Source organism: Lutra lutra, chromosome 8 (genome assembly GCF_902655055.1).
Source record: "Lutra lutra chromosome 8, mLutLut1.2, whole genome shotgun sequence".
In the NCBI taxonomy this organism is placed as follows: Eukaryota; Metazoa; Chordata; class Mammalia; order Carnivora; family Mustelidae; genus Lutra; species Lutra lutra.
Window position 1 is genome coordinate 91,058,401 of NC_062285.1, and position 26,950 is coordinate 91,085,350.

Genomic DNA, 26,950 nt, shown 5'->3' on the forward strand with positions numbered 1-26,950 from the left:
CACATGAAATTTTTTACATCTACTATATCCATATGATAGAAATACTATATAATCATCCACTATTGCTCATCTCTTTTCAACTCTGGCATTTAGTGATGTCACATTGGTAACTTGAAATCAGCTATGGTGAAAGTGATTACATCACAGGAATCAGCAATTATATAAACTAGGGTTTTGGCAGTTGTTCTCTTTTTCTCTGTTGCACCAGGTTAAAGACTAGCATGAAAGTAAAAATATCCTTTTCAGCTATCTATCTGTCTTACCTCAGAGACAACATTTCTGTAACCTTCTCTTGGTCAGGAATCTAGATGCTACTCCAAATTCAACCCTCATTACAGGATTTGTTAACCTGTTTCAGAGTTGACTGGTGCCATGGTTTAACCTCTGCTACTCCAAGGTCCTTTCAGTCTCAATGCTATCTGTAAATCCAATTCTGTGAAGGCATCTCCTTTTGTAAACCTTGGTCTAGAGAGGAAATCTGCAGTAAGTTTCTCAGTGATGCTTATGTTCTCCTGTCACTGCATACTTTATTTCTTTCTTCATAGGGTGACCATAATACCATCCCACTACCATATCATGCTCCTGTCCATAAGAGTATACCCACTACAGAATGCCAAGTGCTGTGAGTACTTTTGTATTTTTATCTTCTCTTTATCTTCCACAGCAATTCTGGTATTTTACTCTGCTTAGCATAGGCTATTACATTCTTCAATCTTCTTGGAGTTATTTTAACAGTTTATCAGCACCGCTCACAACATTTTCCCAAGTTATTAATTCTTATGCCTTAAGAGAATACTCCAATGTTGATAAAATCTCTCTTATCCAGCTCTGTGTTTCTCTCTTGATCTAACACCCTGGAATCTGATCACACTGTATACTCTGTAGGTTGCCATTACATGTTGGTCAGATCAGAATTGCTCCTGAGTATTAAGATTAATAGCTAATCTTAGTTACTGGCTTTATGATCAGGAGGGGAAGGAAGGGATAATCATAAAGAGGGTGTGTAGTTTCTTTGATGGCAGAGGATTCAGCATCATCTTTAAGCAAGGATAAATGTTAGACTTTAATAATGGAGAATATGCCACTTTCAAAAGTCTAGAGAGCTCAACATTTAGAGGGTTCTAGATTTCTGAGGGTTTTGAAAAAGCTTTTAGGAAAAGACACTCTACAAATGGTGGAAAATATTTGTAATACATATATCTGACAAAAGAATTGCTTCCATATTGTTTATATATTAGTTTACAACTCATTATATATATTTTATAGGATGATTTGCCTTCTTTTCAATGAGTTATAAGACATATACATAAACATAACCACATATAACAAATATAAGATATATATCTTACAACCCATTAAAAAGAAGACAAATCATCCTATAAAAATTGGCAAAATATCTGAATAGAGAGTTCACCAAGAAGGATATATTGAGGTACCTGGGTGGCTCAGTCTGTTAAGCGTATGCCTTCACCTCACGTCATGATCCCAGGATCCTGAAATCTAACCCCACATTGGGCTCTCTGCTCAGCGGGGAGCCTGCTTCTCCCTCTGCCTGCTGTTCCCACTGCTGGTTGCTCTCTCCCTAACAAATAAATAGAATCTTTAGAGAAAAAGATATATTAATTGCCATCAGCATATGAGAAAAGGCTCAACAGATTCTCAGAGATTAAAACTACATTTAGATATCTCCACATACCTACTAGAACAGTGAAAATTAAAAAGACTGACCCTATCAGATGCTGTTGTTGATATGAAGGAAATGCAACTGTTCTACTTGGAAGAACAACCTCCTTGGAAGATATATTATGTTTATAAAATTAAACATCTATTTTTTTAAAAAACAGCTTTATTGTGGTATAATTGATATACAAAAAAACTGCACATACTTAATGTGTACAATCTGATGTGTTTTGACATATGCAAACACCTATGGTACCATTACCACAATTGAGATAACAGACATATCCATCATCTCCCAGATCACGTTGAGTGTTCTTATCACAAAAAATACAAACATATTTTCTATTTGCCCTAGCAATTCCCCTACTATGTATTTCCTCAAAAGGTTAGAAAATAAATGTCCACAGAAAGACTAACAGAAATATTGATGCTGATTTTATGATAGTCAAAAAGTGGAAACAACCAAATGCAGTAATGGATAAGCAAATTATTATATAGTCACACAATGAGATTCTACTCAACAACTTTTGTTCATTACTCAACAAAAAGGAATGAACTACTGGTCTATGTCACAATCTGGATGAAACTCCAAAACATTTTACTGTGCAAAAGATACCAGACCAACAAGGGTGCATGACTCCATTTAAATAAAATTCTAAACCCAGCAAAACTCATCTCTGTTGATATTAGATAAGTGGCTGCCTGGTTCCTGGGATGAACTGCAAAAGTTCATCAGAAAACACTTTGAGTTGATAGAAATGTTTTATATTTTGCATGAAATTGCATATCTTAATTGCTTCTCCTTAGAAACAAAACTAAATTTCATTCAACTATGATAGTGGAATCCCTAGAATATTTTGCTGATGACATAGAAGGAATGGTTCATTTCTGCCCAAACGTTTAGTCTTCTTTCTGTTCCAAAATGGAAAAATTTTGTTATCGGTATTTTATCTCATGTAATTTTGTTTTGCGTGATGATAGAAGTGACCAGAGCTATATATTCAAGGCCTTCTGGAAGAGTTTAATCCTGTATTAAATGGGATTATTCTCTTTGCATTTTTTTTCTTTTCATTTCTTTGCCTTCTACTTTCCTCTCCATTCTCATTTCCTTTTCCTTTTACAGAGTCCCTGTCAGAACAGATATGGTGTTAATCCTGAAGGAACTTGTAGACATCAGCTGCATCTCTGTAGAATTTGAATATATATACTGAAAGAGAATATGAAATCATTTGAAAATTCTGATGAGGAGAGATTTGAAAAGGAAATTTTTTTCTGATAATCTAACACTAGCTTCATAGTGTTACCATCTTGAACACTGATAATATCTTGAGTACCTTTTAACTTTAGTTTCCTTTTTCTCTTTGTTTTCTTTTTGTGTAGGACTGTGTGGGTGTGCATGCCCCCGTGATAGCTTTCCTTTTTCTCTTTGTGTAGGAGTGTGAGGGTGTGCACGTCGCTGTGATAGCATCTGAGAAAGAGAGAAAATTGTTTATATTCTTGTTTCAGTAGCCAGCTTGAAACATAGCTTTCTCATTATCGATATCATCACCTTTAAGATCGTCTTTCTAAACATGATTGTTATGTCTGAGCACATGTCTAAACACACATCTTAAATCATGACTTTTAATTAATTAATGTTCTTATCTCCTATGGCCCTGGAAGGACAATAGTTATATACTACTCTTGAAACAATTGAAAAAACAGCCTCTTCAATATTTTTTTGTTGTTGTTCGACGGGGATCCCCTATAGAGAAAATAAGAATCTACAAGCTTGTTATTTCTTATATTTTAGGGAACTTCCTCTTTCTTCTGCACATTTTTTTTTTTGTTGTTTTGTTTTACAGGAGGAAATTGTGTTTAGGTAATAGTTTCACTCAATCAGACGCAGTTACTTTCATTTTGAGAAAGACTGCTTAACATTATTCTGTTTTTCTAAGGTAGAGTAACTCTAGTTTGAAGCTGCTTCTAAAGAGACTAATAACATTTTTACATTTAATTTGCAAATTTGAAGAGAAGTTTTGGAAAGGATGACACAAAGCCCCCTGATACTTACCCAGACTGATCACAGGAATCAAGGAACCAATGAAAAAAAACAAGGTAAGGACATTTACAGTTGTTAAGAATGAAAGTTATTGATGGAAATTATGACATTATGTTAAAAGCCTTCCAAGGTATGGGACAGGTTTTGTTGGTTTTTTTTTTTTTTTTCTCAAACAGAAAAATCCTTTTTTGAATTAACATCTCCATAAAATGAAAATTGTGGCAATAAAATTCAGATTTGGAATTGGCTATTTTGTCTTATGAATGGAGATTATCTTAACTGATAGTGGAGAGGGGTTAACCACAGCTTAAAACTGTTCAAGATTTAATTTCATTTTTACTAAATATTTAATAAAACGAATACTGGAGAAATGTTAAATTTGCTCCACATATTCATTCAAGGCCCAGAATGAAGACAAAGTATGAAAAATTTGGCCAATATTTCTTTTTTTTTTTTTTTAAAGATTTTATTTATTTGTCAGAGAGAGAGGAGAGCGAGTGAGCACAGGCAGACAGAATGGCAGGCAGAGGCAGAGGGAGAAGCAGGCTCCCCGCCAAACAAGGAGCCCGATGTGGGACTTGATCCCAGGACGCTGGGATCATGACCTGAGCCGAAGGCAGCTGCTTAACCAACTGAGCCACCCAGGCGTCCCTTGGCCAATATTTCTAATGTCTTAAAAGGTTGTTTATGGACAGTGAGTGGAATCAAAATAAGCCAGACTTTGGGGGTACTTAATAGCAGAAAGATTATCTCCCTATCTTCCTCTTATCTAAAGAATCATTAGTACTCTAATGTCTTGAAGATGTTTCTGTCAACCTCAAGAAGGATAAGAAAAGAAAATGCACTTTAAAATTAAAACTAGAAACTAGATGGGGTGCCTGGGTGGCTCAGTGGGTTAAATCCTCTGCCTTTGGCTCAGGTCATGCAGGGTTCTGGGATGGAGCTCCGCATCAGGCTCTCTGCTCATCATGGAGCCTGCTTCCCTTCCTCTCTCTCTCCTTGCCTCTCTGCCTGCTTGTGATTTCTGTCTGTCAAATAAATAAATAAAATCTTAAAAAAAAAAAACACTAGAAACTAGAAAACAGCTTAGTAGCTTTAGGCCTACCAGCTAGCAAGTTCAGAATATGTAAGATCCAAATTCTAAATCAAGGAGAAGAATCTTTCAAAGTTATTTCAACAAGGGTCTTCTTAATCAAAATATGGTGAAGAAGAGAGGTTAAAATGCATTAAATACAATGATCAATTTAGGGACTCTGGTGAATTTTAGACATTTGCCATTTAATTCTTTTCAATTTATTAGTGCATGCAACAGTTAAAAGTTTTTGTTACTACAGTTCATATTAGAATGCATAGATACTTATTCCTCATTTTTTGACCATTTAATAATTCTGTCTAAGGTTAGATCAAAAGGTTTTGGGACAGTGTGATTAAATATTAGATAATAACATGAAAATATCAGAACCAAAGTTTTAAGGATGTTTTCTAGCCACTCATAAAGTCAATGTTAATTTCTACCCTAAAGATTGATCAACAATATGAATTTATGTATTTTATGTATAAATAAATGATATATATTACATAAATATAGTCTTTACTAAGTAATATTATGTATATGTAAATATTATATGTAGCATATATAGATATGTAATTTGAACTTATAAACACCATTGCAATAGTTAATTTAGTGCATGATAAAATTTATTTTTTAATATTTTATTTATTTTTTAATATTTTCTTTTATATTATTTTTTCTTATTAGTAATTTGTGATTTTTTTCCCCATAGCTGTCAGGTAGGGAAAAGTGTATTTTATTTAGTTTTAAATTCATTGGTCACCCTGGGTTTTTCCTCTTATCTCTCCTTGGAGATGATTGTCAATTTTAGTATATGTGCTGCAGAATCGAGCACAGAGATCAGAGCCAGAAACGGAGAGAAATTACTTGAGTCAGTTTTTCTATAGGGAAAGTAATTGGAATCCTTAGCTGTCTAGATTATCACAGGGATGAGTGAGTTTAGAACCATTTTAGTTACATTATTAATTAAATAGACTTTTATTGCTACCCAGGGATGTTATCTGTTTTTACATTCCTTTGTTGAACACATTATGAGGGTTGAGCAACTTCTTTGAAATTCATCTCTCACTACTAAATTCACAGTGGGAAAACAACAGGTTCTGTTCTTTTTGTTTTTTGGATAATTTTGCAGTGTACAAGTGTTGGTCATTGAGTATAGGGGTAAAGAGAAGGAACTTATAAAGTGGAAGCTATTTATATGAATGTAGAAAAGTAGATTTTAGGTTTAGATTAGATTTAGATTTTAGGTTTAGATTTCGATTAGAGAATGAACATGTCGCATGCTTAAATGTGTACCTGCGTATGAGAAATGCAGTAAATGTCCAATTCATTAGTGTCCTGTGTCAAACTAAATGTCACTCCAAGTCTGCATCCCACTGAGCTGATAGGACATTTAATCTTTGCTGTTTGGTGATATTGAGAGTGTGGGGGAGGGTGTTCTTCCGGGTTGTCTGATATTTCCTAGCTTTATTGTGCCATCGAAACATCGAGAGAGTCTTAGTCATCTCTTTTCTCTGATTATTTGTGAAAAAATACATCCCAACATCAGTTAGCCTTTTGGCTCTAGTCCCACTATTTCTGTGCTACAGTTGTAACAACAGCCACACTGTTTCTTCGCCCCATCAATGACAGGTGCATCTTTTTGAGTCTGGTGTTGTATGTGTACAGGATCTAGCATTCTCAACTGCACCACGGAGTTAAATGATCTAATATCTTGTCCACTTAGCCATGGAAAGGACTCTCTGTTTCTGTAATGCAAACGAGCGTTTCTCCCATTGTCAGGAGGTACGCGTCTTCTTGTTGATTTTGGAGGCAATTTCCTCTTTTTAAAACACCTCCACGATTCTTAGAATCATCCCTTTAATAAGCTTATTTTTTTTTAAAAGAAGGGTCATTGATTCTAAGAAGTTTTGGGTTTTCTTTCAACAATCATCCTGGAGGGAAGGATTACAAAGAGGCTCACCACCTACTTAAAATAATAAATAGAAATATTACATTTAAAAAATTCCACTTAATATTGCAGTAAATGATCTTAATGTTCCCTCCCCCCCACACACAATAATTAAAATATAGAAAGATGAGAGAGCTATAACACAAGAAAAAACAATAGCATAAGCTTTCTTTTATTTAATTACTATTATATGCCAGAACTTCTGAAAACATAGCACACATATATTCTCTAATTTCAAAAAAAAAGAGATAAAAGAGATAGGGGAGGGAGCCTAGGGATTCAGCCCTTTAAGTATCTGACATCCTCCCATCCTGATCTCAAGGTCCTGGGATGAGCCTTGAGTCAGGCTCCACACTGAGCAATGAGTCTACTTGAGGTTCTATCCCTGTCCCTCCTGTCACTTGCATGCTCCCTCTCTCTCAAAATAATTAAAATTTAAAAAATATAAAAGAGAGAGAGAATGTTATTTAGTGGATGAAGAGATTAATAGGGTCAAAGGAAGTAAGAAAATAAAGTTATACACTATAAAATTTCAATCAAGATTTTGACCTGTAATATTTGTAACAATAACGTTCTTTTGTTCACACCGCCAATTCACAGACAAATAGAATGTCATAACGACACATTGACTTGAATGATGCTATAGAAAAAGGAGGAATGTGCTTGTTTTCTTGATACCTGATATTTGAAGAAAACTAATAGGGAATTAGAGCAATTAATATGGTGACACTTGAAAAGTAATTAAAACCCCACTAGAAAGAGCATGACTAAAGCTTGGAACCAAGGCATATACGGAACCAAAAGGCTGAAAAGACAGGTGTATGTTTTGTTTCTCCTCTTTTTGACTTTTGCTGCGTTGGAGAAAGCGTCATTTCTCTCACATAGGACTACCCCTTCCTTTTGTACTTCAGACCACATCCCCCGTAGCCAGTGCAAGAATTCTTCTTCTTCTTAATTTAATTATTCTCTCCCTCTTTTGCCTGTATTGGCAATCTATACCTTCCCTATTAAATCACCCCCAAATGAACAAAAGAAACATTATGTGTTAAATGTTTAAAAAAAGAACCTCGTGATAACCACTCCTCTCATTTTAACTACCTCTTTGCTTGCCTCAATACACACAGCACAAGTTTCTCTGAAATGCTGATTTTACTTCCTTATTCCAACAATGTACCCTTATTCTGTGTGACTGAAGGCACTCTATCAAGGATACCAGTGCCCTCCAAGTGTTCCACTTGATTTTTCTATCTTCACCCCTACCACTCTTGTTTACGAGATCCCCATAATTAGATTTAATTAGAGTTATAGCTCCCTAAATGACCTCTCCACTCACTAGTCACAAGGAACTTTTAAAAGCATAAATTTGGCAGTGCCAAACACCCACCTAAAACAATTCAGTGGCTTCCCATTATACTTTGAAGAAAGTCAAGTTCTTTCCCAAAGTTTAAAGCTTAGCATCATTTTGTTCCTAACTAGTCAGTATTCCCTGCTACTTTTGACCGAATCAAACTCCTTCTACTTCGCCATGTTCTTTTCCATTCTTTCCTGATTTAAGGCACTTGAACTTGCTCTTCTCTTTGCTTAAAATTCTTTCTCTGGTTTATTTCACATAAATGGCCACTGCTCATATTTTAGGTTTGGTTTTAATGTCAGTTCCACAGAATTCCACCTCCCACCCACCATCTTTTCTGGTTATTTGCCTTTATCAATCACCCAGCTTATCGCCTTCCAACTCTTGTTGCAATCTGTAATTTTAAATTTTTTTTTCAGGTGACTGTGTCTTCTCCACCAAATATAAGTAGCAGAAGAGCTTTTGTTTATTTTTATATTTATGAAAACTAACACATAGTAGGTGATTAGTAAATATTTGTCAAAGAATGATCAAATAAACACAATGCTGGTTCACAAGTGAAGCACTGTAGTTCATATTTATTATGTAGCTTTGAAATCCCAGATGGTTAGAAGAAACGTAAAACTAATGATAGGACTTTTCAGAAATTTGGCAGAAACACGCAGGTTAGACATGATTTCTAATTATATTTATAACATAACTGAAATAACCGTCTGGTGGCTCAAAAACAATGCTAGTTTTCTCTAGCTGCATTCCCTCTCCCTCTTGATGGTACTTTTAAACAATTATGAATTTTTATAAGTACGAATGTTTTCATATGTTGTGCATGATAGTGTAGATTGCTACCATACTTTTGGAAGAATATCTATTTGATATATTCCAATCTATTTATTTTTGAGATTTTTTTCTTGAGAAGATAATTAGACTAATATGCAAGACATTTAAACTATAATTCTAATTATGGTTAAAACTCAAAAGCCTAAATACCCATTGGAAGAGGACTTTTTTTTAATCCATCATTCAAATTCTTATGTCAAATTATTCTTCTACATGATGTGTAAATTTACCTGTTTCTCTGAATGAACAACCACCTCCAAATTTTAGTGGCTATTGCTTATGGTTCTAAGGTTTAGGGATAAGTACAGATTCAATAGGAATGGCTCATGTCTCCTCTGTTGCGTGGGACTCAAAAACAGTGAAAGTAGGAATTACAAAGTCTCTTAAGACTTGGGCTCTAAAGTTTCAGTATCACATCTGCCACAGTCTCCTGGCTAAAGCAAGGCATAAAGCAGTTCATATTCAAGTGTTGGGGAATACAGTATATCTCTTGATGGGAGGAGGAGCAGGATCGAACAGGATCATGTGTCAAAACGGTGGTGGACACAGGGGGGGCCATGATTCACTGGGGGCCATTCTTAACAGTCAACCACATATGAGGAGAACAAATTGTTAACTGAAAACATTAGAATATAAAATAGTGGGTACTTGATGAGTGTACTGATTTAAAATCATGTGTATTTGTAGGCGAGGTTATATGTGTGAAAAAAGGATTAGAGAGATATATGGATGGAAGGATGTTAACCCAAATGATAATGCTGGTAATGTTGAAGGAGTAGAAATTTAGATGTGTTTTAAATTTAATATCTTCCGTACATCCACAAAGGAAAAACATTTATTCAACAAAAGAATAGCTCTTCATCAGGAAAAAGATAGGAATGATAAATGCCCTCAATAAGTTTACTGTCTATCTTAGAGTATCATAAATTTTACAGTAAGGATGTTTATAATCACATAAAATAACAAAATTGTTTTATTTCAAAAAAACTTATGTCTATTTTTTTCCCCAAATGGGCACTAATTTTTCTGTTCTGCTGACTTTGTAGATGAAGGAATACCAGGCCAGGAAAAAAGGAAAGTAGTGTCTTGTTCAAGTTCCTTTGATCATTTGCAGCAAAAATTTCAATTCCAAATAATTTGGATTGATTATTTATGAACTTTCAAATATGTTATGCTACCTATCCTTTAAAATAAAGTTTTCATTAATTAAAAAGTAGATGATCTTAGAAATATTCAAGGAGTGTTAAGATGTGCTGATATTGTACCATAGAAGAAGGATATTGAAGGCCTGGGAGTGGCTCCAGATCTTAAGAAATTCTACCCTAAAGAATTATACATATTTGATTCCTTGGACTATGACAGTAAGGTCAATGGTAACACTAGATTGAATGTAAGGATAAACTGAGAAATTTCCAAAAAGAAGCAAGGTTTTTTTTTCCATATAACAAACAGAAATGGTAGGTTTGTGTTATCTGGTGAAATAGTGGAATAAATTGCTAAAAGGAGTTTGTTAGTTATGGTTATGAATGCAAATTTAATCTTTCTTTTACCTGTTTCTAAAATTAATTTTTTTCAGGTCTTAAGAACAGCCATAAGAAGATTCTCATATGTATTTTGCTTGCAATATCTTTCACTCTCATTAATATTGTAATTATTGGAATAGGTGAGTAAATTACATTTTTTATTTCTTTACTTATTATTTTTTACTTTTCTATGGCCTCTATTGAATGATCTTTTCTTATTTTTCTCACTCTTTCCCCATTATCCATGATCTATTTAATGGGTATCAATGAATGGATTATTATGAATTACATGACCTATGTAAAGCATTGGGAGATGCAAAAATGATTAAGACAAAATCATTCACCCTGATAATGTCACGTTCCACCATCATTCCCATACCAATGGCAATCTCTATTTTGATTTCTATTGAATAGTTTAGTTTTGCCCATTTAAAAATTTTTCCATAAATAAGATCATACAATTCTTACTTATTCTTTGCATCTTGTTGTTTTTGTTCCACATCATGTTTGTGTGATTCTTCCATGTCATAACTGGTAGCAAAATTTCATTGAATCATTTTTGAAAGGGGTTGGAAAAATTTTTATGCAAAGAGCTAGATATTAAATAAATGTATCTTTGTTAGCCATACAATTTGTGTTGCAAGTACTCCATTCTGCATTTGTAGTGAAAAAAGAGCCACACATGATATGTAAACAATTGTGCTTGCTGTGTTTCACTGTAGTTAAACATGAAAATTTGAATATTTTCATGTGTCACAAAATGTTACTCCTCTTTTAATTGTTTTTGATTTTCTATTATTTGTTATTTTATTGATGATTTTAAATTGTAAAATCATTTTGCATTTTACTCTGATTTTGGCCTCAGGTTGTAGTTTACAGATCCTCGCTGTAGAATATCTCATGCTATATATTACTTTATTAGTCATTCTACTCATGATGGACATTTGGATAGTGCCACATTTTTACTACTGCAGATTATGCTGTTTGAACATCCTTATGTTTTTAGACTTTTAGTGAATAGTGGGTATGATTTGGGATACACTTATGAGAAAAATTATTAAACCATGCAGTATATATATGTCAACTTTAGTAAATAATTCCATAGATTGTAAACAACCCAGCCCAAAGTTTATGACATATTGGTTGTTTAACATACTGGTCAACACTTTGTTGTCAGTTTTACCCATTTTTGCCATTCTGATGAGTGTGCGCTATTACCTTATAGTGAATTTAATTGACATTTTCTTGATGATCAACACTGTTAAGCTCCTTGTTGTATTGAACTTAGCTCACTTAGTTACAGTATTTTGTGATGGGTATATTCAAATACTTGAGTTAGCTCTTTGTTTTTTGTTAGATTCATAGGCATTCTTTAATATAATCAATAAAAATGTTTTGCATTTCTATTGTAAATATCTTCTGCTATTTAAATATAAGTATACTAAAAATCTTTCTGAAGTTTACATTTATTTTCTGTAATGTTTTTCAATGAAGGGAAGTTCTTAATTTTTAGATAGTTTGAATTTTTTAAATTTTTTCCTCCATTTTTATTTTGTTTTACATTCTTTTTAGGAAATTTGCTGTACTCCACATGCATGAAGATATTACTCTAGAGTTTCCATTGTAGCATTCATTATATTTCTATTAATTTCACATCCAGAACTATAACACTTTTGAAATTGATTGTTATAAGTGTTTGGGTATAATGTCAAATGTGCTTTTCTTCATTAACAGTCTTCTGATCTGAAGCAATTTATTGAAAAGTACATAGTTTACTTTACAGTTCATTCCTGGTTTTGTGCATTCTGAATTTTGAAAAATGTATAATGACATCTATCCTTCATTCTGGTATCCTACAGAGCATCTTCACTGCCCTCCAAATCTTCTATGCCCCACATATTCATCTCTTCTCAAATTCCAGCCACTGGCAATCACTAAATCTTTTTACTGTCTCCATTGTTTTGACTTTTCCAGAATGTCATACAGTTAGAATCATAGAGTATATAATCTTTTCAGATGGGCTTTTTTCACTTAGTAACATGTATCTAAGGATCCTCTGTGTCTTATGGTTTGAGAGGTTTTTGTTTGTTTGCACTGAATAATATTCCACTGTCGAATGTATCACAGCTTATTTATCTATGAACTTACTGAAGGCCATCTTGGTTGCTGAAAAACCATGTCTAGGTTTTTGTGTGGACAAAAGTTTTCATCTCCTTTGGGTAAATACCAAGGAGTGCAATTGCTGGATTGTATGGTAAGAGTGTTTAGTTTGGTGGGAAACCTCCAAACTATATTTCAAAGCACCTTACCATTTTGCATTCCCACCCCCAATGAATGGAAGTTCCTGTTGCTCCACATCCTCACCAGCATTTGGTATTGTCGGTGTCCTGGATTTTGGCCTTTCTAGCAGGTGTGTAGTATCCCGTTGTTGTTTACATTTGCATTTTCCTGATGACATACGATGTGGAGCATATTTTCTTATATTTATTTGCCATCTATATATCTTCTTTGCTGAGGTGTCTGTTCAGGTTTTAGGTTGTTTCTTTTCTCATTGTTGAATTTTAAGTGTTCTTTATATGTTTGGATAATAGTCCTTCATCAGATAAGTCTTTTGTAAGTATTTTCTCCCAGTCTGTGGTTTGTCTTCTCATTTTCTTGACATTGTTTTTCACAGAGCAAAAATGTTTAATTTTAATGAAGTGCAAGGAAATCCTGCTCTATGCCTCAATATGGCTGACCCTGGAAGGGATTACACTAAGTCAAATAAGCCAATCACAAAAAGGATAAATACTGAGTGATTCCACTTACATGAGGTACCTAGAGTAGTCAAACTCACATTGACAGAAAGGAAATGGTAATTGCCAGGGGCTGAGGGATGGGAACTAGGTATCAGTGTGCTGCTATTGAATGGATACAGAATTTCAGTTTAGAAAGTTAGAAAACTTCTGGAGATTGGTTGCACAACAATGTAAATAAACTCAATACTGTTCAACTGTACTTAGAACTGGTTAAGATGGTTAATTTAACATTATGTGCTTTTTGCCACAATTAAAAACTTTTTAATTAAAAAAAAAAGTAGTGCTCACTTCGGCAGCACATATACTAAAATTGGAACAATACAGAGAAGATTAGTATGGCCCCTGTGCAAGGATGATATGCAAATTTGTGAAGTGTTGCACATTTTTGGGCCCCTGGGTGGCTCAGTGGGTTAAAGCCTCTGCCTTCAGCTCAGGTCATGATCCCAGGGTCCTGGGACTGAGCCCTGCATCAGGCTCTCTGCTCAGCAGGGAGACTGTTTCCCTTCCTCTCTCTCTGCCTGCCTCTCTGCCTATTTGTGATCTCTGTCTGTCAAATAAATAAATAAAATCTTAAACAAATGTAATGAAGTACAGCTTATCAATTATTGCTTTCATAGGCTGTGACTTTGGCGTTGTATCTAAAAAATCATCACCATAGCCATGGTCATTAAGGTTTGCTCCTATGAAATCTTACAGAATTTTTTTAGTTTTGTGTTTACATTTAGGTCTTTGATATGTTTTGAGTTAATTTTTATGAAGGATGGAAAGTCGGTGTTTAGATTCATTTTTTTGTATGTGAATGTCTAGTTGTTTTAGCACTGTTAGTTGAAAAGACTATCTGACCTCCATTATATTGTCTTTGCTCCTTTGTTCAAGTTCAGGTGACTACATTTATGTAAACCTATCTTTGATCTTCCTTCTCTATTACATTGGTTTATTTGTCTATTCTTTCATCGATACTACACATTGTCTTAGAGATTACTGTAGTTTCATAGCAAGTCTTGATGTTGGGTAGTGTTAGTCCCCCAATTTTGTTCTTCTTCCAAATTGAGTTGGTTATTCTTTACATTTTGCTACTCAATATAAATGTTAGAAATAATTTGTTGGTATTTGTAAATAACCTGACTAGAATTTGATTGGGATTTCAACAAATCTTTAGCTCCAGTTGGGAAAGAACTAACATGTTGACAATATTGTGTCTTCCTAATTATGAACATAGAATGTATCTCTAAAAAGTGTTTTGTTCTTTGATTTTGTTCATAGAATTTTGTACTTTTCCTTAGATAGATAATATAGTATATATTTTATTAGATTTATATGTAAGTATTCAATTTTGGAGGGTTCTAATGTAAGTCATTATTTTATTTTTAATTTCAAATTACACATCTTTATTTCTGGTACAAGGGAAAACAATTGACTTTCGCATGTTAACCTGTATCCCCCAAACTTGCCATGATTATTTATTAGTTCAAGGAATTGTATTTTGGGTTTTGTTTTGTTTTGTTTTGTTTTTACTTCTTTCAGATTTTCTACAGAAGTGATCATGTCATTTCTGAACAAAGGAATTGGGTTTGTTTTTTTTTAGTTTTTTTTTTTTTTTTTTCAGATTTTCTATAGAATGATCATGTCATCTCTGAACATCTCTCCTTTCCAATACATAGGCCTGTCATTTTCTTATCTTGCTTTCTTGCATTACATGGAACTTTTAGTATGATAATAAAAAGTAGTGGTGAGAAGGGAAAGCTCATTTCAGTAGGGAAGCCTCCAGTTTCTCACCATTAAGTATTATATTATCTGTAGGGTATTTTTGTAAATAGTCTTTTTAAAAAAATATTTTATTTATCTATTTGACAGAGATCACAAGTAGGCAGATAGGCAGGCAGAGGCAGAGTGGGGTAAGCAGGATCCCTGCTAAGCAGAGAACCCGGTGTTGAGTTTGATCCCAGGACCCTGGGATCATGACCTGAGCCAAAAGGAGAAGCTTTAACCCACTGAGCCACCCAGGCACCCCTGTAAATAGTCTTTATCAAGTTGAGGAAGTTCCCCTTCTCTTCCTAGATTAAGTTTGTGTCGCAAACGTTAGATTTTTGTCAAATGCTTTTATTCATATGATCGTGAATCATGTCACTTTTCTTTTTTAGCCTGTTGATATGATATATGACATTAATTGATTTTCAAATGCTGAACCAGCTTTACAGATCTGAGATAAATCCCACTTTGTCAAGGTATATACCTTTTTTTATATATTGTTGGATTGAATTTGTTAATATTTTGTTGAGGATTTTTGTGCCTATGTTCATAGACACATGTAAGAAAACATGTAAGACATGTAAGACATATGTAAGAAAAGTTTCCTTTTCTTATCTTTGTCTGGTTTTGGTATTAGGGTAATGCTTGCCTCATAGATTCAGTTAGGAAGTATTCTATCTACTTCTATCCTCTGAAAAAGATTATAGAGGACTGGTATAATTTCTTCCTTAAATGTTTGGTAGAATTCACCAGTGAATCCATCTGGGTCTGGTGAACAGAAGTTTTGAGATATTACTAATTATTCATTCAATTTATTTAATAGATATAGGCCTATTCATATTGTTTCTTCTCATTTGAGTTTTGGAAGATTGTGTTATTCAAGGAGTTGGTCCATTTCATTTAGGTTAGCAAATATTGGGTCATTAAGTTATTCATAGTATTTTTTATTATATTTTGATTTCCATTGATCCATAATGATGTCTTCTCTTTCATTTCTGATATTATTAATCTGCATCCTTTCTCTCTCTCTCTCTCTCTTTTTTTTTTTTTTTTTTTTGGCATAGTTAACCTGGGTAGAAGTTAGCTGATTTTATTTTTCCTCAAAGAACAAACTTTTGATTTTTTTAATTTTCTTTGTTAATTTCCTACTTTTATTTCATTGATTTTTGTTGTATTTCTTATTATTTCTTCTCCTCTGTTTACTTGGGTTTAGTTGTCTTTTATTAGTTTTTTAAGATGAAAACTTAGGTGATTGATTTTAGATCTTTTTCTTTTCTTTTTTTTTTTTTAATTTTATTTAATCATTTGACAGAGGGAGAGAGAGATCACAAGTAGGCAGAGAGGCAGACAGAGAGAGAGGGGGAAACAGGCTCCCTTCTGATCAGAGAGCCCGATATGGGACTCAATCCCAGGACCCTGAGATCATGACCTGAGCTGAAGGCAGAAGTTTAACCCACTGAGCCACCCAGGTGCCTCAGATCTTTTTCTTTTCTAAAGTATGTTTTCAATACCATATATTTTCCTGTAAGCATTGATTTTGCTGCATCCCACAAGTTTTGATAAGTTGTGTCTTTATTTTTCTTCAGTTCAAAACATTTTAAAATTTCTCTTGAGATTTCTTCTTTGGCCCATGTGCTATTTAGATCTGTGTTGTTTTATCAACATGGTTTGGGAAATCTGTCAGCTATCTTTCTGTTATTGACTTCTGGTTTAATTGCAGTGTGATCTGAATGCAGAAATTCCATTGTGATTAATGTGATTAACTCCATTGTGATCTGAAAGAAAGATTTCCTTTCTTCTAAATTTGTTAATGTGTGTTTTATATTGATAATTAATTTAAATAACTATCAGTCTTCATCTGGAAGTTTATGTAAGCATTCAGATTATCAGCAAATAGAAATGTTTTTATTTATTCTTTTGAAATCTTTATACCTTTCAGTGTATTGCCTTCTTTTACTGGCTTGAACTTCCAGTACAGGGTTGAAGAAAAATAGTTAGGGTTGTATCATTACCTCATTCTTAAATCCATGAGGAAGTTTTTAAATATTTCTCCATTAAGCATGGTACTTTTAGGGGCACTTGGCTGGCTCACTCAATTGAGCAGCCAACTCTTGGTTTCAGCTCAGGTCGTGATCTTGAGTCGTGAGATTGAGCCCCACATCAAGGCTTCACACTCGGCATAGAGTCTGCTTCTCTTTCTCCCTCCGCCTCTCCCCCTGCTCATGCTCTCTCTCTCTCTCTGTATCTCTCTGTCTCAAATGAATAAATAAAATCTTTAAAAAAAAAAGAAAGAGGTGTTAAAATACATCAAAATAAAAAGCATCTGCACAGTGAGAAAAATAACAAAACTAAAAGGCAAACTATGGAATGAGACAAGATATTTTGCAAATGACATATTCCATTAAGAGTTAGTCTCCAAAATATATAAAGAACTTATAAAACTCAACACCCAAAAGACAAATAATCCAATTTAAAAATGGGCAGAAGACATGAACAGACATTTCTCCAAAGAAGACACACATATAGCCAACACACACATAAAAAGATGTTCAATATCACCTATCAAGGAAGTATAAATCAAAACTATAATGAGATATGCCCTCATACCTGTCAGAATGGCTAAAATCCACAACACAAGAAACAACAGGTGTTGGTGAGGATGTGGAGAGAAAGGAATATTCATGCATTGTTGCTGGAAATGCAAACAATGCAGCCACCTTGGAAAACAGTATGGAGGTTCCTTAAAAATTTAAAAATCAAACTACCTTATGATCCAGCAGTCACACTCCTGGCTATTTACCCAAGGAATATGAAAACATTAATTCAAAGGGGTACATGCACCCTTATGTTTATAGCAGCGTTATATATAATAACCAAGGTATGGAAGTCGCCCATGAGTCCATCAGTAGACGACTGGGTAAAAGAGATGTGATATATATTTACAGTGGAATATAATTTGGCATGACAAAGAATGAAATCTCACCGTTTGTAATGAGGTGGATGGAGCTAGAGAGTATAATGCTAAGTGAAATAAGTCAGTCAGAGATAGACAAATACCATATGATTTCACTCACATGTGGAATTTAAGAAACAAAACAAGCAAAGGGGAAAAAAAGTGAGACAAATCAGGAAACAAACTTAATTATAGAGAACAAACTGATGATTTTTTTTTAAGATTTTATTTATTTGACAGAGAAACAGCGAGAGAGAGAATACAAGCAATGGGAGAGGGAGAAGCAGGCTTCCCCACGAGCAGGGAGCCCAATGTGGGGCTCAATCCCAGGACCCTGGGATCATGACCTGAGCCGAAGGCAGATGCTGAACAGATGAGCCACCCAGACACCCCACTAACAAACTGATGATTATCAGAGGGGAGGGAGGTGGGAGATGGGTTAAATAGATGATGAGGATGAAGGAGGGCACTTGTGATGAGCACAGGGGGATGTATGGAAGTGGTGAATCACAATATTTACACCTGAAACTAGTATAACAATGTATGTTAACTAACTGGAATTAAATTTTAAAAAAAGACAAAGAAAAGAAAAAGGTGGGGCTTCTGGGTGGCTCAGTCATTAAGCGTCTGTTCAGGTCATGATCCCAGGGTCCTGGGTTTGAGCCCCTGAATCTGGCTGCCTGTTCAGTGGGAAGCCTGCTTATCCCTCTCCCACTCCCCCTGCTTGTGTTCCCTCTCTTGCTTTGTCAAATAAATAAATAAAATCTTTTTTCAGAAAGAAAAAAAGAAAAAGAAAAGGATGTTAAAGGCTTTACCTTCTATAGGTACTTGGCATCAGGTTTACTATAGGTGATAATTTGTCTTATGTTCATATATCATGTATCACCAGCATCCCATTTATGACTGGTGTTTGAATCAATGCCTCTAAAGTGAATCATGTGGACAATCAATACCATAGCTCATCCTTAAGGTTTTGCTCCTTTAGACCCACTTTTGGTACCCAGAACTGATTCATTCTGGGTGCCTTCAGGAAAACAGACACTGAAAATGTTACAAGAATAGGACTTTAATATGGGAATTAGGAACAACATGACTGTGGAAGGAGCTGAGGAGTGATGGTCTGAAAGCTGTGTAGCTGGAGGAGAAATAGTCACTAATGATTTTGGCTTAAAGCACTAATGAGTTTGGAGAACCTAAAGATTAAAGTCTAAAAAAGACATCAAGCTGCCAAGACTACCAAGAGCAAACTCATTAAAGGCCTGTGAATTTCCTATGCCCTAGGTCTCTAAGAATAAAATTTTCTGCTTTACTTCCACCTTCAAAATCTCCTGTGGGTTCTTTTCAGTGGCTAACTCAGAGCCATACAATCATGGTGGTACCTAGCTGACAATAACCAATCAAACACAAATATTGTTAATTATATATTCCATTTTATTCTTTTCATTGTTTCCTTAGAAACTAAAACATGTGTTCTAGATTATAACAGCCTAACATAAATTAGTACTTTTTTACCCCCAGATAATGCTAGGATTTTGTTATATTTCACTTACCCAAAAGTGGTATAGGTGACTTAACTCAAGTAAAAATCACACTGGTAGCCCTATGATGGATGATGGACCACTGGGGTTTGGGTTGAAAAGAATATCAGTGTCCTATCAAATCCTGAACTGCTGTCTTTTAACATAACATGAAGTTTGTCTTTCAATTTATTGCATGACAGATATGCAATTCTGGTCATAGTCAAAATCTTACATCACAATCTTGTCTTTCCCCATTGATCTCAAAATACAGTGGCATATTATTTCTACTGGCCTTTAATAAATGTGTTTGTCTCATTTCCAGGTTTAGTATATAAGAGTACTCGGGATTCCTGCCCAGATGATTGGATTGGTTTCCAAAACAAATGTTATTATTTCTCTGAAGAACAACAAGATTGGAATTCAAGTAGACACAACTGTGTCACTCAACATGCTGACCTAACTATGATTGACACTGATGAGGAAATGGTAATTTGATACACAATTCTTATGCAATTTCTTCAGTAGAGGCATTGGAAATATTCAAATGATATTATGATTTTAAAATTTTTTTCACACATGCCTGTCTATGCCAGAGATTTTTAGAGCTTGCCATGTGAGATACAGTTGCAAAACTTGGTTATATTTGGTTTGAATAGTGTAAGGCTTATATCAAGGAGTAGACTTGACAGATATTTTTGTATTTTAGTATAAATCAAAGAACTTGATATTATTTGGAATCCTTTTAAAAGTCAGTACTGCAGGAAAACAACTGTTTTAGGAAGGATGGGATTCTCCAATCTACCCCCTTTGAGGAAACTTCCTCTGACTTCTCAGTCTTGCTTTGCTCTCTCTAAGGTCCCATCACAGCTTCCATCAGAGCACTCACTACCAGTAAAGAATAGGTATGTAACTTAAAGTCTTCTTAGACTGAAGCGTGAGCTTCCACTGAACACACACTATGTCTTATTTGAAATTATTGCATTTGCTATACCATAAAGGCAGGTACAAATTAAAAGCTTAATGGCCCATTTTAAAATAAGTATTGATTTACATGGCAAAAATCCTATGAATAAAGGAAATCTCCTAGAACTTTAACAGAGGATTGTGCAACTACATGCTTCTGCACTTGTGAAATTTGTTCTTTCCCTCAATCATTTATGATTGTTATTGTTAATTATATATTCCACGATAAGCATGTTTTTACTTCTGTCTAGTCTCTTTAAAAGTTAAGGGTCAAGATATGGTTTACTCATGTATGGTCTCAAAAAAAAAATGAATAAACAAACAAAAAGCAGAATCAGACCTTGAAATACAGAGAACAAACTGGTGGTTGACAGAGGGAAGGGGGTGGTGGGATGGGCAAAATGGGTGAAAGGGAATGAGAAGTGCAGATTTCCAGTTATAGAATGAATAAGTCATGGGGGAAAAAGGCACAGCATAGGGAACAATCAATGATATTGTAATAGCCTTGTATGGTGACAGATGGTATCTACACTTGTGATGAGTATGCCGTAATGCATAAATTTGTTGAAACACTATTTTGTACACCCGAAACTAATGTAATATTGTACATCAACTATGCTCAAATTTTAAAAATTAGGTAAAGGATCAATATAAGAGGTAAGATAACTTGAATAATTTGCGGTTAAGAGTGTTAAAATGTTAAGCAGCACAACACAGCATTTCAAATGGTTAAAAGAGAATTCTCTTAATTCTGTGGTCAATAAAATATATTTAGGCAATCTACATGAAGGTTGGTTCAAATTTAAGTGGATGTGAACTAGATGGGGGCAATCTATAGACCAGTGCAAGAAAACAACTATTTTGGTTGCAACAAAAGGTATAGAAATCCAAATAAATTTAAAAACTAGGTATGTTAAGAGTAAGACACAGCAAATCAACAAATAAGATGCAAACTTGAGTTAATAGAAGATCTTCTGTATGTAGTCAGTGGTTTCATTGTTAATTTTTGCAAGATTTTTGCAATGAACATTCTAAGAAATTCTTAAATTGTCCTTTACAGTTCCTCTTGGGGGGAAATGTCTAAATTTGCTAATTTAGACAAGATGGAAAAATATTGAGTGCTAGTAAAATTTTTGAGAGGTAAAGAGTTAAGGTAAAATATTTTAAAAATCTTCACTTATAAGACTCTTGTCAGCAAAAGCTGACAAAAATAGTGAATATCATAAAACACAAAGATCAGAGCATACCAAAATAATTAGTTTTGAACTTAAGAGACATTATTAAACATAGCAGATAAAAATGATTGTACTCTTTGGATCAAGAAAAGAGACTTTGATCTTACAATTTCCTGATATATTTTGAAGGTCATAGATGCCTATATTTACTATATAATCTGGGGAAAATTTAAGTAACAAAGTGAAGTAAAGTTATCTGTGAAGAGTGATAAAAAATAAAGGACTGTTTATTTAAAATGGTTTAATTAAAATATCATATTTGTTTACTTAAATTACAAAATGTTTTCGTTAGTTAAAATGAAATACAGCTTGATTCATGAAATATTTTTCATATTTATTTCCACCTATGTAAAGTTATCTTGCATCTTTTATAAGAAACCACATGGGTATTCTTTTAGTGAGCAAATAATAATTAACATTTTTCCTAGGAGAGGCTTTTGGAAATGCCCATCCCTGTTCCATGTCACTAAGACCACAACTACTGAAACTCATCTGATTTTCCCAATTATCCAATAACATACATACTGTGATTGTCAATACATTTATCCTTTCTCATTTTTTTTTTTTGCCTTCAAGCAAGCTCTTTCCTAAGCCTAGAATATGAATTGTCCTCTTCTTCCTTATCCTCTGTTTTTATTATGGAATATCCTATTCTTCCCTTCCAGATACAGCTCTTAAAGCATACCTGATATGCAATTGCCTTATAAAGATTCAGATACTTCTTTCTTGTAAACTAAAATTTCACTTTGTATTTATTATAGTGACATTCTTCTCCTTATCCAGGAAGATATTTTCTAACCCTATGTTTACATTAGTTTCTTCACTATAAATGAAACTCTGTGAATTCAGACACAGTGTTTGACTAATCTGTTCTTTTACAAACCCAAAGCTGAGCTCAATGAGTTAATTTTTTTCAAATAAATTTATTAAATTCTGCAGAAAAAATGGTATATTAAAATGCCAAAGGTTATTACTAGTGTCACTGTTATAGACAAGAATGGACCATAGGGTTGTGAACTGTATCCTTTATATTTATCATAAAATTGAAACATGGAATGATACAATATCAAGTTTGTGGTTTCCCAGCTATTAAGTGGCATAATAGACTCAATGACTTTCTGTATATAACAGTATGGTTAAAAAGGTTCCAAGGCAGCAAGAAATTTCAACATTGAATGAATAAGGAGAAAAGGAGAAATATGAGGATAAAGTTCTATTTTTCTCCTGAATGATCATTCTCCTGAATTTTTCAGGATTTTTCTCCTGAATGATCTATTTCTTTAGAAATATAAATTTTTGACTGAAAAATAAAATTTGAGAATTAAATTCTAAAAGAATTGGATATATGAAGGGGGTGTGTGTGTATATATATGTGTATGTGCATGTGTCCATGCAATACTTTTAGGAGAGAATATGAAGTAAAATACAATATTGAAATCAATATACTAGTATTTACTGTGAAGTGGAAAACATTATAATAAATATCCGATGATTAGAAAGGCTGTGTAGGAAGTCAGTTGCAACCTTTGGTTTTCCAGGCGTTTACAATATTAAAATCCTGGAAGAATAGATTTCCATATTGAGTATTTATCAATTTGGAATCAAAAAGTATCTTAAAGAAAACTTACCTCACATCTTTGTTTACAAGTAAGAAAACTGAGGGTCAGAGGGTGAAATGCTTTTTCAAAATCTCATAGCTATTTTCTGGTGAAGTGGGAGTTGAACATTTGTTGCCTTGCCCCTCAAAACCTGCAAAGCAAGGGGGACGCAATAGGTTGTAGCAAAAACTTAAAAACATATGAAATTTATTTTGTCTCTGAAGGGATTTCTTAAGCGATACAAATGCACTTCTGATCAATGGATTGGGCTGGAGATGACAGAAAATCAAACAGGACGATGGGTAAATGGAACCATATTTAACAAATGGTGAGTTTCTTTCTTCGGGGGATTATTTAAATTTAGACAGCACAGCCTTCTCCAGAAACTTTGCATTAGCTGCCTTTCTCTAGAGCCCAAGGTTTGGGTGTGTGTTGGAAAAATGAGATAGGGAAAATTGTATCATGTATTAAGATTAGTTCTAAGAATCAACCAGGGAGGTTGGAAATCAAGATATAAGAAGGAAGATCTTTGCTGGTTATTTTGAAAATAAAGACCAGTGATTCATAAACACAGACCAAAAAAAAAAAAAAATTCCAAGAAACATATGCCTGATTTTAGCCTATATTCTCCAATTTGTATTTATTCTTCAAACTTCATGCTACCTATTTGCTGACACCTTTTACAGTTCAAGTTAAACTTCCTGTTCATTTTAACTTGATTTTTATCTAGGCTTCATAGCTTCCATTTTGCAAAATTTACTGCACATATGACCTCCACATAACCACCCTAAATGGTGACCACCAGCCATTTAGCCACTTAGTTTATATTAGAATTTCTCAACAGCAACACTACTGACATTTTAAGCTGAATAATTCTTTGCTGTGGGGAGGGAGTTCTGTCTTGTGCATTTTAGAATGTTAGCAGCATCTCTTGCTTCTGCCTATTAGAGAGTTCCCCCTCTCCACTTATGAAAACCAGAATGTCTCCAGATGTTGCCAAGTGTCACTTGTGTATGTGTGTGTTGGAGGGTGGAGTAGGGAACACAAAGCAAAAGTCACCTTGTGTTGAGAACTATTGGTTCATATAAACTGATAGTTCTGCTGATTACACATAACTCTCTTAATGTCAGTTTAACAGGTATAAATTCTTGGAAGAGAAACTTCTATGGTCTAATTTGGTATAGGTATTTGCCCCTTAACAAGAGAGCACTGTGCCACAGCACACTTTTCAGGACGCTGGAAAGATTTTTTTTTTTTTTAAATGGGGTCGTTGGGCAAGCGAGAAATCACAGGATTTTTTTCTTACACAGTGTTTAATCCCTTTATCATAGGTTCCCTGTGAGAGGAAGTGAAAAATGTGCTTACTTAGACGATGATGGTGCAGCAACGGCTAGATGCTACACAGTAAGAAAATGGATTTGTAGGCGGAAAATGCACTAACTGACATGGATACCTGAATTTTGTCATCCTTTTTTTCTTTCCCTCTGTATAATTTAATTTTCAACACTTCACTACTTTAATGTTCGAACCTGATAATGCATCTTGATAATTGTCAAAATAACTTACTTCGACTTATTTTTTTTTCTTTTCAAGTTGCCTGGATCTTTTTTTTTCTATATCAATTTTAGAAAATGCCTGTAATTAAGTTCACAGGATCTATAGGTCAATTTGGAGAGTGCTATATTTAAAATATTATTTTTTATTAATTTATAATATATATGTTGTACTGGTGTTTATCATCTTGTATGATTTATAGTTTTTCTAATAAGTCATGTTATTTATTATATGTGTCCCTATTAAATGTATCTGAAGTTTATGCTATTCCAACTATGTAATTTTATTATTTTTTAAAATTGTTACTTTTTTATATGGAAGTGTAATTGTTTACATTATTCTAGAGAACAAAAATCTGCTGAAACAGAGGACAGCAGTGTTTTGCAGAGCTAGGGTGGGGGGGGCATCATACACCATATGTGTCTGCCATCTTTTGCGGGTCTTCATGATAGGGGAGAGTTTTACAACTCTTGTTTTTTAATTAATTTCACATTTTAAAGAAAATGCTTCTAACATTTGGTCCTTTCTCTTTTTTTAAGATTTTATTTATTTGAGAGAGAGAGCACAGCAGGAGAGAGGGAGGAGCAGCAGGCTCCCAGCCAAGCAAGGAGCCTGACACGGAACTTTTGCTCTGTACCTGAAATGTTTGTTTTACAACTTGGATCTAGGTGCCCACTGAAGTTAGCCTCCTACCTTCCCACAGAAACTAAGAAATAGAGGTGCCACTTTTGATGGTTAGTTACATTTCGAAGGAATGACTCCTGGTCCTTAAGATAGGCACTTCTGGGTTGTAAAGCCTTTAAAAAGCTCTTTGAAAGATTTACATCTCAAAGAAGCAGACACAGAATTTCCAATTACAAATTTCCTAAAGTAAACAGTCTAAAAATGAGGAGTCAGGGACTCATAAGATAGGAAGAACAAAGCTTGTCTAAAATTGAATCAAGCTGAAGGGAATGTTAAAGCCATCTTTGTTATTGTCCACAAAATATTAATTAATTACAAAGGGAAAGAGAAACTTTACAGTGAAGTCTGATAGATATCACATTAAGCATGTGAACAAAGTCAATGGCATCAACAATGGACAAATAAATATGTGTGCTTCCTGATGGGACGCAATAAGAACTTCTCACTGTTTCTGCCAAGGTCAGTTGAATATGACAACGAGAAATAATCAGACAGATTGAGATTAAAGAGCATTTTGCAGAAAAACTGGGTTGTAGTATTCCAAAGTGTCAAGTTGTGAATAACAAGGAAGGCTAAAGAACTCTTCCAAAGGGAAGGAGATTAAAGAGACATAATAACTAAATGCAGAAGATGATTCTGAGCTGGATCCTTTAGAGACAATTGGCAAACCTTAAAGAGAGTCTGAGAACTAGATGGTAGCACTGTGTTGATGCTAGTTTATTAATTTTGATCACTTAATTGTGATTAAGTAGAGGATTTTTTTAGAAAATATGCACAAAAGTATCCAATGATACTTGAAATTTTCATAATAAAATGTGTCAATCTGGCAAGTAATTCTCAAGAGGTTCAGGAAGAAGGAAAGTGCTTTTGCTCCGTACCTGTAATGTTATACGTTTATGATAGTTTCTAAATTTAGATGAAAACTGTATAAAATCTAAAGCAAACAAAATATTTAATGCTTTTAAGTTGCAAATCCAGTTTTAAGGTTTATATCAAAGAAATAAAAGGTACTACTTTTTAAAAAGATGTTCAGAATGTTTATTGCAGCATAGTTTACAGCAGAAAAAACTTGAAAACAAAGTTAATGCTTATCAACAAACCAGTAAAAAAAATATATAAATCTACACTATAATGCAACTCAGAATTGTATGAAATTTGCGTAGGATATTGTTACAAATTAAACAAGCACAATACAGAAAAGCAGATGTAATTTGATCACATTTGTTGTAAAATGAAAGTGAATAAACATCCTGAGTATGAATGCATGGACTCATACTTTATTATATTACCACATAAAACATTGAAGGGGCGTATTTTAGATGGTTTACATGGTGTACTCTGAGGTTGGGATCCATGTAGATGATGGAGGGAAAACAAAGAAGACATTTTGTTGTTTAATCACAGTTCTATTTTTTAATTGTGCTTTTAAATTCTGACTCCT

The 26,950-nt window shown here is 34.0% G+C and overlaps 1 protein-coding gene and 1 non-coding gene across 2 annotated transcripts; both read left to right on the plus strand.

Annotated features, from left to right (window-relative positions):
• The first annotated feature begins 381 nt into the window (after nucleotides 1-381).
• On the plus strand, nucleotides 382-26,868 carry LOC125106198 (C-type lectin domain family 2 member B-like). Its single transcript, XM_047739918.1, has 7 exons — nucleotides 382-421; nucleotides 546-622; nucleotides 3,692-3,777; nucleotides 10,509-10,595; nucleotides 19,798-19,961; nucleotides 23,496-23,599; nucleotides 24,603-26,868. The coding sequence occupies exons 1-7, from the start codon at nucleotides 413-415 to the stop codon at nucleotides 24,709-24,711; spliced, it is 636 nt and encodes a 211-aa protein (XP_047595874.1). The 5' UTR covers nucleotides 382-412; the 3' UTR covers nucleotides 24,712-26,868.
• LOC125108056 (U6 spliceosomal RNA) lies at nucleotides 13,534-13,640 on the plus strand. The gene has a single exon (XR_007129746.1). It is a non-coding gene; the product is annotated as a U6 spliceosomal RNA (small nuclear RNA).
• Nucleotides 26,869-26,950: the final 82 nt, after the last annotated feature.

What these genes read in the sequence shown, in the direction of transcription:
- LOC125106198 (XM_047739918.1), top strand. An exon ending in ACTACAGAATGCCAAGTGCT is followed by an intron (nt 623 to 3,691) that starts GTGAGTACTTTT and finishes GCAAATTTGAAG; the next exon opens with AGAAGTTTTGGAAAGGATGA. An exon ending in GGAACCATATTTAACAAATG is followed by an intron (nt 23,600 to 24,602) that starts GTGAGTTTCTTT and finishes CCTTTATCATAG; the next exon opens with GTTCCCTGTGAGAGGAAGTG.